Here is an 11767-nt window from a genome sequence, read left to right as displayed (position 1 = left end):
TTCTGCTTTTCAATGTCAAGTTCAATGTCATCGAATGTTTCAAGATGCAGTGAAAATATGCATTTAAAAAAGACGTACTCGAGTAGTAAAAAGGCAATTTAAGAGCAATAGGCAATTGTCTGACATAATGAAGTAAGTAATGCACTTGCACTTGATTGACATTGGCCATGCCACAACAAAACTGACCATTGATTCAGATTACCTCACGTATTAACTTATTTGCTTTAGAGATAAACCTAATAGAAAGGCACAAAAATCCAAAGAATTAAGTACTATGAAATGCTAACAGAATGGTTGTGGTAAAAATACAGACTGACAATTTGTTATTAAATTATAAAACAAAATATCAGATGGACTGGCAAAAATGCAGTCAATGAATAAATATGAGTAGGCTGAATATGAAAACAGTGTCTGAGTGACAGCCCTGGAAGAGTAGTAATGATTCTATCCTGGCATTGAAACAAAATGGTCTATAATTATTACTGAATCATCAAATGTGTGACTATAGGAGCAACAAACAAAATGGAAAAATAGAACAATGAGCAGGAAATAGAGGTGGGAAATTCCATATAGATTTGGTGGTCAGTAAGTTTTAAGTAATATTATAGAAAATGACTAGTCCGATGTCGATCAACTTGAGCCTGCACACATTTATACAATAAATGTTAAGGAGCCTTGTCACCTCCAGCTTCATCAATGATTCATTGTTAAAAATGAGAAATGCAACAACAATGATAGAAATGCACATTTTAGTTCAGTCCAAATAAATGTAAAAATGTCAGTGTGTCCTCCCGGCAAATGTTCAACACAAATTGATAAGACTGATGACTCCACACTATATGTATACTAAATGGGGTTTATTGTGAATGAACATCATCTTGTTGCGAATGCATAACAAATGTATACCTTTATTGTGATATTAAAATACAGAGTGTCTTGTGCAAAAAAATGTAAACTGTTTTGTGGACAAATAAACAGCATTTGGTGTGCTCCATGTACTATAATGTAACGCAAATACTGAATAGTCAATGTAACACAGACATCACAATTAACAAAATAAAAATATCTCAATAGCACCATTTGTTGTAAACATGCAAAGATACAGATCTACATTTACAGTACAATTTTGTACAGCATAGACTTGTTCTATGAACCAATCTAAGATAAATTGAATTGAATTGTTGAATAGATAAATTGGAGTCACCAATACAATATGTGGAGCCATATTTGTATGGAAACCACATGTCTGTACATGAATAAAATGTGCTCATTTTATGTGCATCAAATAAAACAAAAAGATTAAGAAATGAATGATAAAGTGATATTTTCCGTATATACCGTATGCGAAAAACAATAAAATACATTGTCATTCTATTTGCCTATATATTTCTATATTGGACAGTACGATGGATGATGTGAAATGATGATTGTATTAGACTTTTTGCCTGCTATATAATGTGCTGGTCAGAATGAGTTAAAACTTTGAGGTTAAATCTAATTGGAAAGGTTCACAGACATCTAACGGTTCCACACTCACAAAATAAATAAAGAAAAATCTCTGAGAGTCAATCAATGCTCAAAATTGTCTAGAGCAGTCAAGGATAGGACAATGACATCTTGACGATTCTTACAACATCTGTTCATGATGGCTGTGTCCAACACTGAGGTTTATGTTTATTGATATTGCAGTTTGAGATTCTCTGTGTACAGTCAACTGTGGTCTTCAAGTGAAAACACAACTCTATAACATAAAAACAAAAAGCACTGTAAGAAAAACAGCTCTGCTCTCATTGATACAGTGCAAAAAATTTACGTTGATATTCCATTAGTCAATATTTAGAATGAAATAATTGGATAAATGCACCGCCATTATCTCTGTGTAGTAGTCAGCGTGTTAATGTACCTGCTTACTGTGGGAGACAGTGTTGCTCACACTCTTCTTTCTGTAAATAACGGTTAGCGTTTCCTCCACAGCCGCTGTAGATAAAAGGTCTACAGTCGCCCACCTCAGAATTAAAGTACCATCGCAGAGTATAGCGCGAGCAGTTCCCCTCATCCATCGGCAAGAGGCACGAGTCTAATAAACACACATTAAGAAATAGTGTTTAGTATGTGTTGTTTAGCGACCACTGGAGAGTGAAATATAATTAGCAATTCCTTGACATACAACAACATATTTGACTCATTTTATACACATCAACTCCATGAAATCCAGCAAAAAGCTTAGTATTCTTACAAACATTTCAGAGAAAATCTAAATTTGTGGATCTATTTAGAGCTGTTTCCTGCACAAGTCATCAATTAATGGAAAATGAGTAATGTAAATTGAACTAGGTGGCAACAGGCTTCATGATGTCTGTATCAAATCACTCAAAACATACAAATGTACACAAGCCAAATATATATTTTAAGCATGTCATTATTCCATGTTTGTATTGTTCAGAGAACATCTGTACAAATGTTCTGTTCTTGTCTGTGGTGGGCAAGCTGCGTGCAATCTCATGCTAAGAGCTGTCATACAGATGAGTCAGCGAGTTGACAACATGCTGAAGATACAAAGACAAACAACAGGAAGTGAGCGCAGCTAAGACTCATGGAGGGCAATTACAGAGTGCAGATTTATGATAGCCTGTCATCATCATGCGCTATTGTAAGGCATCTGAGAACAGACACATCCACAAAAGTTTCTACACTCTGTAGAATTTCAGTTTCCAACATATGTTGCAAAAGACACAGACAAGTGTGCACAATGTGTTCTTATAACGAATGTACCAGTAAAACTGCTTTTAAAGCTCCTTAAACATACTCATGCAGACATATTCATCATTAATCATAATGATGACTCACAAATGATGACTTACCTTCACTTTTCACTTGTCTTTTTGTCCTTTCAGCTTTTAATGAATCCACAGAGGCTGTTTCGCCTGTCAAAATATCACCTGTTGTTTATACATTAAACTGTGTCCTCACTTGCACCCACATACTTTACGCAAACTGTTAAGACATTTAAAATCTAGCATACCCTGACTTTTATTTAAAGTTGTGTCATAGTTGATAGTCTCCACTATTGGAGCGTCATCCTCATAGGTCTCTATCGAGTAAATATGCTCGTAGTCTGGGTCGTTTGTGTTCATAACAACACGCAGCTGTTGACCTAAAAAAACATGCATGACACATTACTAAAGGAGGTTGTTGGGAATCTTAATGTTTAGAATACCAGAATCTTCGTTTGCGTACATGTGCAACTGGATAGTGTTAAATACATATTTAAATATGTATTTAACATATCCCATTTTGGTTGATGAAAGAAAAACTGTTTCCGATAAAAGGGAGAAGTCAGAGTGGTTAGTGCACCCAAAAATCAAACTTCTGTCATCATTTACTCCTTTCTTTTTTCTGTGGAACACAGAAAGCATACAGTGACCAGACACTGTCAAATTCCCACAGAGTACTTTTATACAGGTTTTTTTGTGTTTTTTTGCTTGACAGCCCCAGTCACTTCAAATGATCCTTTTAAATTCAGCAGAAGAAAAGAAAGTCTGGTTTGAGACAAGGACGAGTAAATGTACTTTCAGTTTTGGGTGAACTAGGTGTTTCAGGATATAAACACAAAAAAGTAAAGTAAAGTTAAATATGCTAAGTTTACTCTAAAAGAAATGGATCAACAGACAAACATAAAAGAAAAGATGTAGGATAAGACTCACCCTCCTCGTCCCCATGGATTATTGAGTGCTCAGGGGACGTGGAGGAGCGACTTCTGTAAGTCTGCACTGGCACAGGGACCTGAACGTCCTGAATACCTGAGAACACGCCTCAAATATATTACACACGCCAGACAGCAAATCCATCAGTAAACATACACAAACCCCTCTCACACAGGCATCCATGCATTCAAAGATGTATTTAAAGTTCATGCATTACATCAACAAACAAATTAGGACCCACAATCCCCAGACGTTTAGTCAAGTGGACACAACACAGAAAAGTTTAAGAACACCCCCACACAAAAATGGTCTATACTGTCTGAGACCATGCAAGATTTTCACAAACAGGCCTATTGTTAGTTTACTGTGTGCACATGAGTTTGAGACTGATGCAATGATAGGAAAATATACTGGCGATATTGAGGCTACTTAAGAAACTTACCTCCACAAGCTTATGAAAGTCGAACACAGAGAGAAAGAGAGATTTTGATAATGAGAAATAGTAGATATTTAAAAATGCATCATAACAACAGCAGCTTGAAATAATACAAATTGTTACATTTTGAAGGTTTTTCAAATCTGATAAACTTCTAATCTTTATTTATCTACAACGAACAGACACTCACCGCAATGCTGATTCATCTCAGTTCTAACATAAGTCCGAATATCATCCTCCTTTAAACAAAGAGATGCAACCATTCCTTGTGTCATTGTTAATTCTCAAAAGTCTCAAACTTAGGCTGAGAAAGCAACAATAAAGATTCCTGATATATTACAATGAATCATAAATATCTATTTGTTCTTACGGTCATGCCTGGTTCTCCTCTGTCTCCTTTATGTCCATCAGGGCCTGTCTCCCCCTGATAAACACACAAAGACACAAACAGACATCAGGGATGTATGAGAAGAAGATGCGGATGTGTAAATGTGTGTGTAGACCGACCTGTTCTCCTCTCTCTCCTGGGATCCCTGGAATGCCACGGGGGCCAACCACGGCAGGTCCTGGAGAACCTCTTTCTCCCTACAACAAATAATATTCAATACCTCACATATGATGATCTAACTAAGTTTTAAGGAATAAACAGTTGCAAAAGTCTGATACCTTATGCCCCTGAAGTCCCTCTGGACCTTTACTTCCAGCAGGCCCTTGAGGGCCAGTTAAACCAGGGGGTCCATCCACACCTCTCGCACCAGGAGGGCCAGGTATTCCAGGTGGGCCCTAAAGAAAGCAAAAGAATCACATTTGACTATCCTGTTTATTGCTGAGAACAGCAGTGTTAAGCACAGAACAGCAGGGGACATTAAGAGGTTGATATACTTACTCTTTCACCTTTCTCTCCGTGTGTTCCCTTTGGCCCTACTACTCCATCAAAGCCTCTGTCACCCTGGAAATCATCATTACAAAGCTTTATAAATGTTTATTCTAAGAAATTCACACTATAAAATAATGCTAGGTAATTTTACCCCAAAGCACTTGAACCTGTTATTTAATACATCCCAAACAAAGAGGAGGAAATGAAACATTCTCTTACCTTTGTTTACCTCATTTGTAATTCACTTCGGATAAAAGGGTTTACTAAAAGACTAAATGTAAATGTACCTTGGCTCCCATGAGTCCCTCCTTCCCTGGACTTCCTGTAAGACCTGCAGGGCCAACTTCACCCTGAAAAAAACTTTTCATTATAGCAAAATAATGGTTGGGATAAATTATATCCCCCACCCCTAAATAAATGTGTGGGTGTAAATACCTGTCCTCCTTTCCTCCCTGGCAATCCAGGTCTGCCACTAATCCCACCATCCCCCTGTGAACAGACACAATGTATCACTCCCATTGAAACATAGAGACACAAAGCTCTCAGACACAAACTTGCCTCTCACTCCATTTCTCAATCTTTTTCTATTACTCACCTTGTCGCCCTTTGGTCCGCTCGATCCACATGCCCCCTTGGAACCTCGATCTCCCTGTAAACCATTAAAACCCAGTCAAACTGTCAATCACTCAACGTGACAGGGCCTAATAACGCGACAGCCAGCTCCCTGCGATCGAACTATACAGATGGAATAAAGCACCATACACCTGTCAGTCCGACACTCACACTTCAATTATTGTCTCATTAGTGAATAGAGGTCTATCAGGGATGCTGAAAACTGATAAAAGTTCTTATCTGCTAAGCGCATGTGCATGTTGGCTGAAGGGCGGCTAGTACTGCGTCAGCCTGTGTATTCCTGAGAGGAATAATTCATACGGTGGTGGCTTTCATGTGCCTCACTGCACTCTCTTAAAATCAATTCCTCAGCACATGCACACACGCAAAGATTGCTCGGGGTACATATGCAGATGAATGTCAGACGCCGGCACGGGACACAGGCTGTGGTGGAATTACAAGCAGTGCGATCATCTGGTCTGAAGGGCTTTTCAAGGTTACAGACAAAGCTTGCAAGAATCAGTTTGAGTTATAATCAAAGTGACAACCAATAAGATGCACACACACCTTGAGGCCTCGCAGACCCACAAGCCCATTTTCTCCCTTCTCTCCTCTCATGCCGTGCAGGCCATCTTTACCGGGTGATCCCTGTAAAGGACAGACCGAAAAAAACAAGGCAGTCATGGGGAAATGTCTGGGCCTGGAGTGGTTACAGGTATCTGAATAATAATACGCACTGCTTCTCCTGGGACTCCAGGCTGCCCTGCATCCCCCTGCAAATCATTACAGAATCCGATCAATATCACGTGCATTCAAACAGGCATATGCATATGTCATGTGATATACAAGTGGAGCAGTGTGATTGATGGGTAACTTTACTTTATTTTGGGAATTTTTACTGATTTATATATATAGTGATTTTCCTCTTATTTTTGTATTGGTTTGCTGTGTTTTTCTTGATGTTTGTGGTTGATTGGTTTATTATATTGTTTGCTGTGATTGCTGGACATTTAATAGTACTGTTTCCCTCTATCACAAACTGTAACGATCAACACTGATTGACAAACCTGAAAACCCTGATCATGCAGCGATTTCATTGGCCAGCTGATCAGACCATTCCAAATAAATAGGAGGCTAGATCTCTTACCACGGGAAAAAACGCTCTGGACGGACGGATGTGCTGAGTGCTGCTGTGGACTGGCTTGGCAATTGTATTCCCCCTCAGCGTTGTGGCTGACTGGAAAACCTGTGCTTTGGTGGAGCTGACTCACAGAGCTCACAGTGTCAACGCTCACAAAACCTCAGGCTAAAGGGAAGTGGTCTTTTCTCCCACACTGATGTGTGTATTGTTTTTAGTATTGAGCTGAAGACCCATTCTAGTTGTTGCTTATTTTTGTGAAGGTGCCAGGTCCGGTGGAGCAGCAGATACGGCATGATTGTTGATGGACCCACGTGAAGTGCAAGGAAGCAACAACACGTTATCTATTCAAAGCCCTGCTGACAGAGGAAACACTGAGCTAAATCCACTGGACGGGACTGGATTTGGGTATTGTTCACCCTGGGACAGAACATTGGACAAACCCTGATTTTATTGTTTCCCTGGGTCTTTGAGATGTCATTTTAAGATTGTCATTTTAAAGTTAACTTATAAAAATAATAAACACTATTTATATATATATTTCTTGTGTCGTTCTCGCTGTGTTGGTGTGGCCGGAAGTCTAAATTTGATTTATATTTAACAGACTTTTAATCTGTTACATAAGTGGCGTAGCCGGCAGGATATTTCCTTTTCCACACCACACAGTGTAGAATGGCAGATGAAAATGAAGGACAGCCTGAACGCCCAGAGTGTAGTGTGTCACAAGGTACTGGGGCCAGGCCGGAAAATGTTCCACGTAGTCAGCCCGTGATAAATGCAATGATGATGCCTTGGTTCATGGGGGTCCCATGGATCCCAAGGTTTAATGGTGACTCAAGCAAAATTTGTTTTTCTGAATGGAGCGGGCAGGTACAGGCTATGCTGAGGGCACAAGGGTTAAATGAGGAACAGAAAATTGACTTCATATATGGGGCACTTGAGGGTGAGGCAAAAAGAGAGATGAGGCTACTGAATCCAACCAGACAATTAACAAGTATAGACATGTTAAGAGAGTTAAAGAGGCTGTATGGGCGTATAACACCAGTAGCCCAGCTCCGGGCACAATTCTTTAAATGTCACCAACAGGAAGAGGAAACTGTTTCTGCTTTCATTCTCCGTCTCCGAGAATTATTCTCCACATGGAAGGAGCAGGAACCAATGGGCTCTGCCCAGGATGAGATGACGATTAGGGACCAGCTTGTCCTGGGTTTGAGGCCTGGTGTGGTGCAACAGGAACTTCAGAGGCAGGTGCGTAGAAAACCTACATTGTCCTTTGCTGAAGTGTGCAGCGAAGTGAGAGCATTGGAAGCTGAGCTGAAGATGGAGCCTGTCAGTGCCTCCCGTATCTCTGTGCCACAGCTGAATCCATCCATGGTTGCACCTAGCCTAGAAGAGTGGAGGGAGACTGTAAGAGCCGAAGTCAGAAAAGAAATTACAGACCAACTTTCTTCTCTTAAAGAAATTTTAACTGACGAGATTAAACGCCAACTCTCTCCACAGACTATGGTGCATAGAGACCCACCCTTATCCCCTAGAGGGGTTGCTCGCGAAGACCGCTATGCTGCTTCCCCCAGGCGTCACCAGACTTCGGAGTGGGATGACCGGGGCAGACCAATCTGCAGAGGCTGTGGGAAAGCTGGTCACATCCAGAGGTACTGTCAACAGGGGAGGAGACAGTTAAACTGACAGCCCCAACCACTGAGAGCCAGGTGGTTGGGGAGGGGGACCAGGGAAACCAAATGAATAAACCATCCCTGGTGGGAACGTGTCCAGGGGTTGAAGTTGTTGTTGCAGGAGTTAAATTGCCCTGCTTGCTTGATACAGGCTCACAAGTTACGTTGTTTAGTGAAACTTTCTTTCAGAAATGGCTGAGTGGAGAGCAGAAGCAAAATCCACAAGATCTGCACTGGCTTTCTCTTAAAGCAGCTAATGGACTACAGATCCCATATACTGGCTACGCCATCTTGGATTTCTCAGTGGGAGGAGTCACAGTGCCGGGTAAAGGGGTTATCATTGTAAAGGATGAGTGCCTGAGTCCTGAAAGAGGTATCCTAGGGATGAATGTTATTTCACATTGCTGGAAAGAGCTGTTTCAGGGAGTCCACCCTGGCCTGACTGTCTTTGGTACAACTATGTCGTGTGAAGCAAAGGGGGAGTGGGAGCGTGCTTTTGCATTCTGTCAAAAGGTTTCACAGGACGAATCTGATGGACATATTGGAGTGGCCAGGTTAACCCGCCAAGACCCAGTCTATTTGCCTCCTAACAGTGAGGTGGTACTGTGGACACACCTTTATGGTGCAGAAACCAGGTCGGACATTTGTGCTTTGGTGGAGGGCACAGAAAGAGATGACGAGTGGCAGGTGGCTAGGACTGTTACTACTGTGGTGAAAGGACGCCTCCCTATAAGGGTACGTAACCTCAATCCTTACCCCATATTGATACCTCAACGCCGCCCCCTTGCTAATGTCTTCCAGGTTGATCCAAGGCAGATTCGAGGGGAAAAGGTCCTTGTGTTGAAGACCTTAGATCCAGGGGTGGTGGAAGTGGATGTCCAGACTAACCACATCAGTACCAAAGACCAGCACCCAGTCAGCCTGCTGAAAGGTGATGGCTTAACAATAGATCAGCAACGGAAGATGGATTTGCTGTTACAGCGATGGAGAGACATCTTTGCAGCAGGCGATGATGACTTTGGCCAGACCAGCGCAGTCCTCCACTCCATACCTACAGGTTCTGCACCTCCCAGCAGGGAGCGCTATAGACCAGTTCCACCAAGCCTTTACCCTGAATTGAGGGAACTCCTGCAAAATATGCTGGATAATGATGTCGTGAAGGAAAGCTCCAGCCCTTGGGCAGCACCGATTGTCCTTGTGAAGAAAAAGGATGGATCCTGGCGCTTTTGCGTGGACTACAGGAAACTGAATGCCCTAACCCACAAAGATGCCTATCCCTTGCCAAGGATAGAAGAGTCCCTCACCAGTCTCAAGCAAGCTGCTTGGTATTCTACCCTTGACCTGGCCAGTGGATATTGGCAAGTAGATGTGGACCCGAAGGACCGAGAGAAGACTGCATTTACTACACCCCTGGGCTTGTATGAGTTCCAGAGGATGCCTTTTGGTCTCTGTAATGCACCTGCAACTTTTCAACGCCTGATGCAGCGGTGCCTGGGCGGGCAGGTCCACGACTCACTCCTGATCTACTTAGATGATGTTGTTGTATACTCCCCAGATTTCGACACCCACATTAATCACCTGGAGCAGGTTTTTAAGAAGCTGGCCGCCCATGGCTTAAAGTTGCAGCCCCATAAATGCAGCCTGTTCCAGAGGAAGGTCACCTACCTCGGCCATGTTATCTCGGGTGAAGGAATATCCACAGATCCGGAAAAGACAGTAGTTGTTGAGAACTGGCCCATCCCCTCCACTATTAAGCAGGTACGATCATTCCTTGGGTTTGTGGGGTACTACAGAAGATTTGTGAAAGGTTTCTCTAAAATAGCAGCACCCCTGAATGCTCTCCTAGTAGGTTCTGCTAGTATGCGGAGAGGAAATGCTGCCATTAACTGGACCCCAGACTGCCAGATGGCATTTGATTCTTTGAAGACTTCTCTGGTGAGTGCACCAATCTTGGCATATGCAGACTTCTCAAAACCCTTTCATCTTTACACTGATGCCAGTCTGGGAGGTTTGGGGGCTGTGTTAGCACAGCTACAAGATGGCAGAGAGAGGGTTGTAGCTTATGCTAGCAGGAGCCTTAGCCCCACCGAGAGGAACGACCAAAACTACAGTTCTTTTAAACTGGAGTTCCTAGCCCTTAAATGGGCTGTCACCGAAAAGTTTAAAGACTATTTGTGGGGAAATAAATTTCTGGCCTTTACAGATAATAACCCCCTGGTCCACCTGAACACTGCACACTTGGGGGCAACAGAACAGCGGTGGGCAGCACAGCTAGCGAATTTTGACTTTGAACTTAAGTATCGCCCTGGTGCTTCCAATCGTAATGCTGATGTTTTGTCCAGGTTACCGCAGGAAACAGGATCTGACCGACTGGCCCAAGTGGAGATGGCCGTGGTGGAGTCAGAAGCCTGTACAGAAGCCAAGACTTGGAAAGATTTGCAGGAGAAAGACCCGACGGTGGCCCAAATTAAGGGTTGGGTGGTTGGAAATCATTTTCCAGGAGCTGAGGAGCGGAGAGCGTGCCTGCCTGCGACAAAACGTCTCTTAAGGGAATGGAGTCGACTACACATCCAGGAGGGTGTGTTACAGCGGAGGGCCCAAGAGCGACATACCAGGTCGAGCCTCAACCAAATAGTGGTTCCCTCAGACAAGACTCATGAGTTGTGGGAGAAGTATCACAATGCCTCAGGCCACATGGGAACAGCCAAGATTGAGGGCTTGTTGAGAAAAACCTTTTACTGGCCCGGGCTGGGTGCGGACTTACGAGAATGGGCATCCAAATGTGCAATTTGCACTCAACAGAAAAGAGGACCAGAGGTAAGGGCACCCTTGGTGCCTATTTTTGTATCATACCCTTTGGAAACAGTTTCAATTGACTACTTGTCCCTTGGTAGGCATGGAGACACTTATCCTTACCTGTTGGTAATAACTGACCTTTTCTCAAAGTACGGATGGGCTGTCCCTACAAAAGACCAGACAGCAGCCACAACGACACGTGCCCTTTGGCGCCACCTCATCCAGCCATGGGGATGTCCAGAACGAATCCTCTCGGATCAAGGAGCAGCCTTTGAGTCAACCATGGTGGCACAGCTGTGCAGTCTGTATGGGTGTGTCAAAGTCCGAACCACACCCTACAGGCCCCAAGGAAATGGGGCCTGCGAAAGGTTTAACAAGACTGTTCTGTCTCTTTTAGGAACATTGAGTCCAGAAGACCAACTGAGGTGGCCAGATCACTTGCCGACTCTTTTGCAGATGTATAACAACACCCCTCACGAGACCACTGGACTGACCCCACACTTTGTCATGTTTGGCCGACACGCCCGCCTG

At 42.9% G+C, this 11767-nt stretch overlaps 1 protein-coding gene and 1 long non-coding RNA gene across 2 annotated transcripts in view; both read right to left on the bottom strand.

Moving 5' to 3' along the window:
- Positions 1–841: 841 nt before the first annotated feature.
- Positions 842–3823, bottom strand: LOC306896311. The gene is made up of 5 exons (XR_013786892.1): positions 3705–3823; positions 3023–3154; positions 2862–2924; positions 1904–2077; positions 842–1741 (listed from the first exon to the last, which is right to left on the bottom strand). It is a non-coding gene; the product is annotated as an uncharacterized lncRNA (long non-coding RNA).
- Positions 3824–4033: 210 nt separating this feature from the next.
- col7a1 (collagen, type VII, alpha 1) overlaps positions 4034–11767 on the bottom strand; it is a 62539-nt gene continuing 54805 nt past the window's right edge. Inside the window, exons 103-113 of the mRNA XM_079460174.1 lie at positions 6367–6402; positions 6197–6277; positions 5613–5666; positions 5453–5506; positions 5305–5367; positions 5027–5089; positions 4807–4923; positions 4648–4725; positions 4511–4564; positions 4331–4379; positions 4034–4155 (exon numbers count right to left, since the gene is read on the bottom strand). Of these exons, the coding sequence (XP_079316300.1) occupies positions 4130–4155; positions 4331–4379; positions 4511–4564; positions 4648–4725; positions 4807–4923; positions 5027–5089; positions 5305–5367; positions 5453–5506; positions 5613–5666; positions 6197–6277; positions 6367–6402 (675 nt within the window). The 3' untranslated portion in view covers positions 4034–4129. The remainder of the gene's footprint in view (positions 4156–4330; positions 4380–4510; positions 4565–4647; positions 4726–4806; positions 4924–5026; positions 5090–5304; positions 5368–5452; positions 5507–5612; positions 5667–6196; positions 6278–6366; positions 6403–11767) is intronic.

Source organism: Barbatula barbatula (assembly GCF_947034865.1).
Source record: "Barbatula barbatula genome assembly, chromosome: 7".
NCBI lineage: Eukaryota > Metazoa > Chordata > Actinopteri > Cypriniformes > Nemacheilidae > Barbatula > Barbatula barbatula.
Note: the sequence above shows the minus strand (reverse complement) of the source record. Positions and strands in the feature narration are given on the sequence as shown.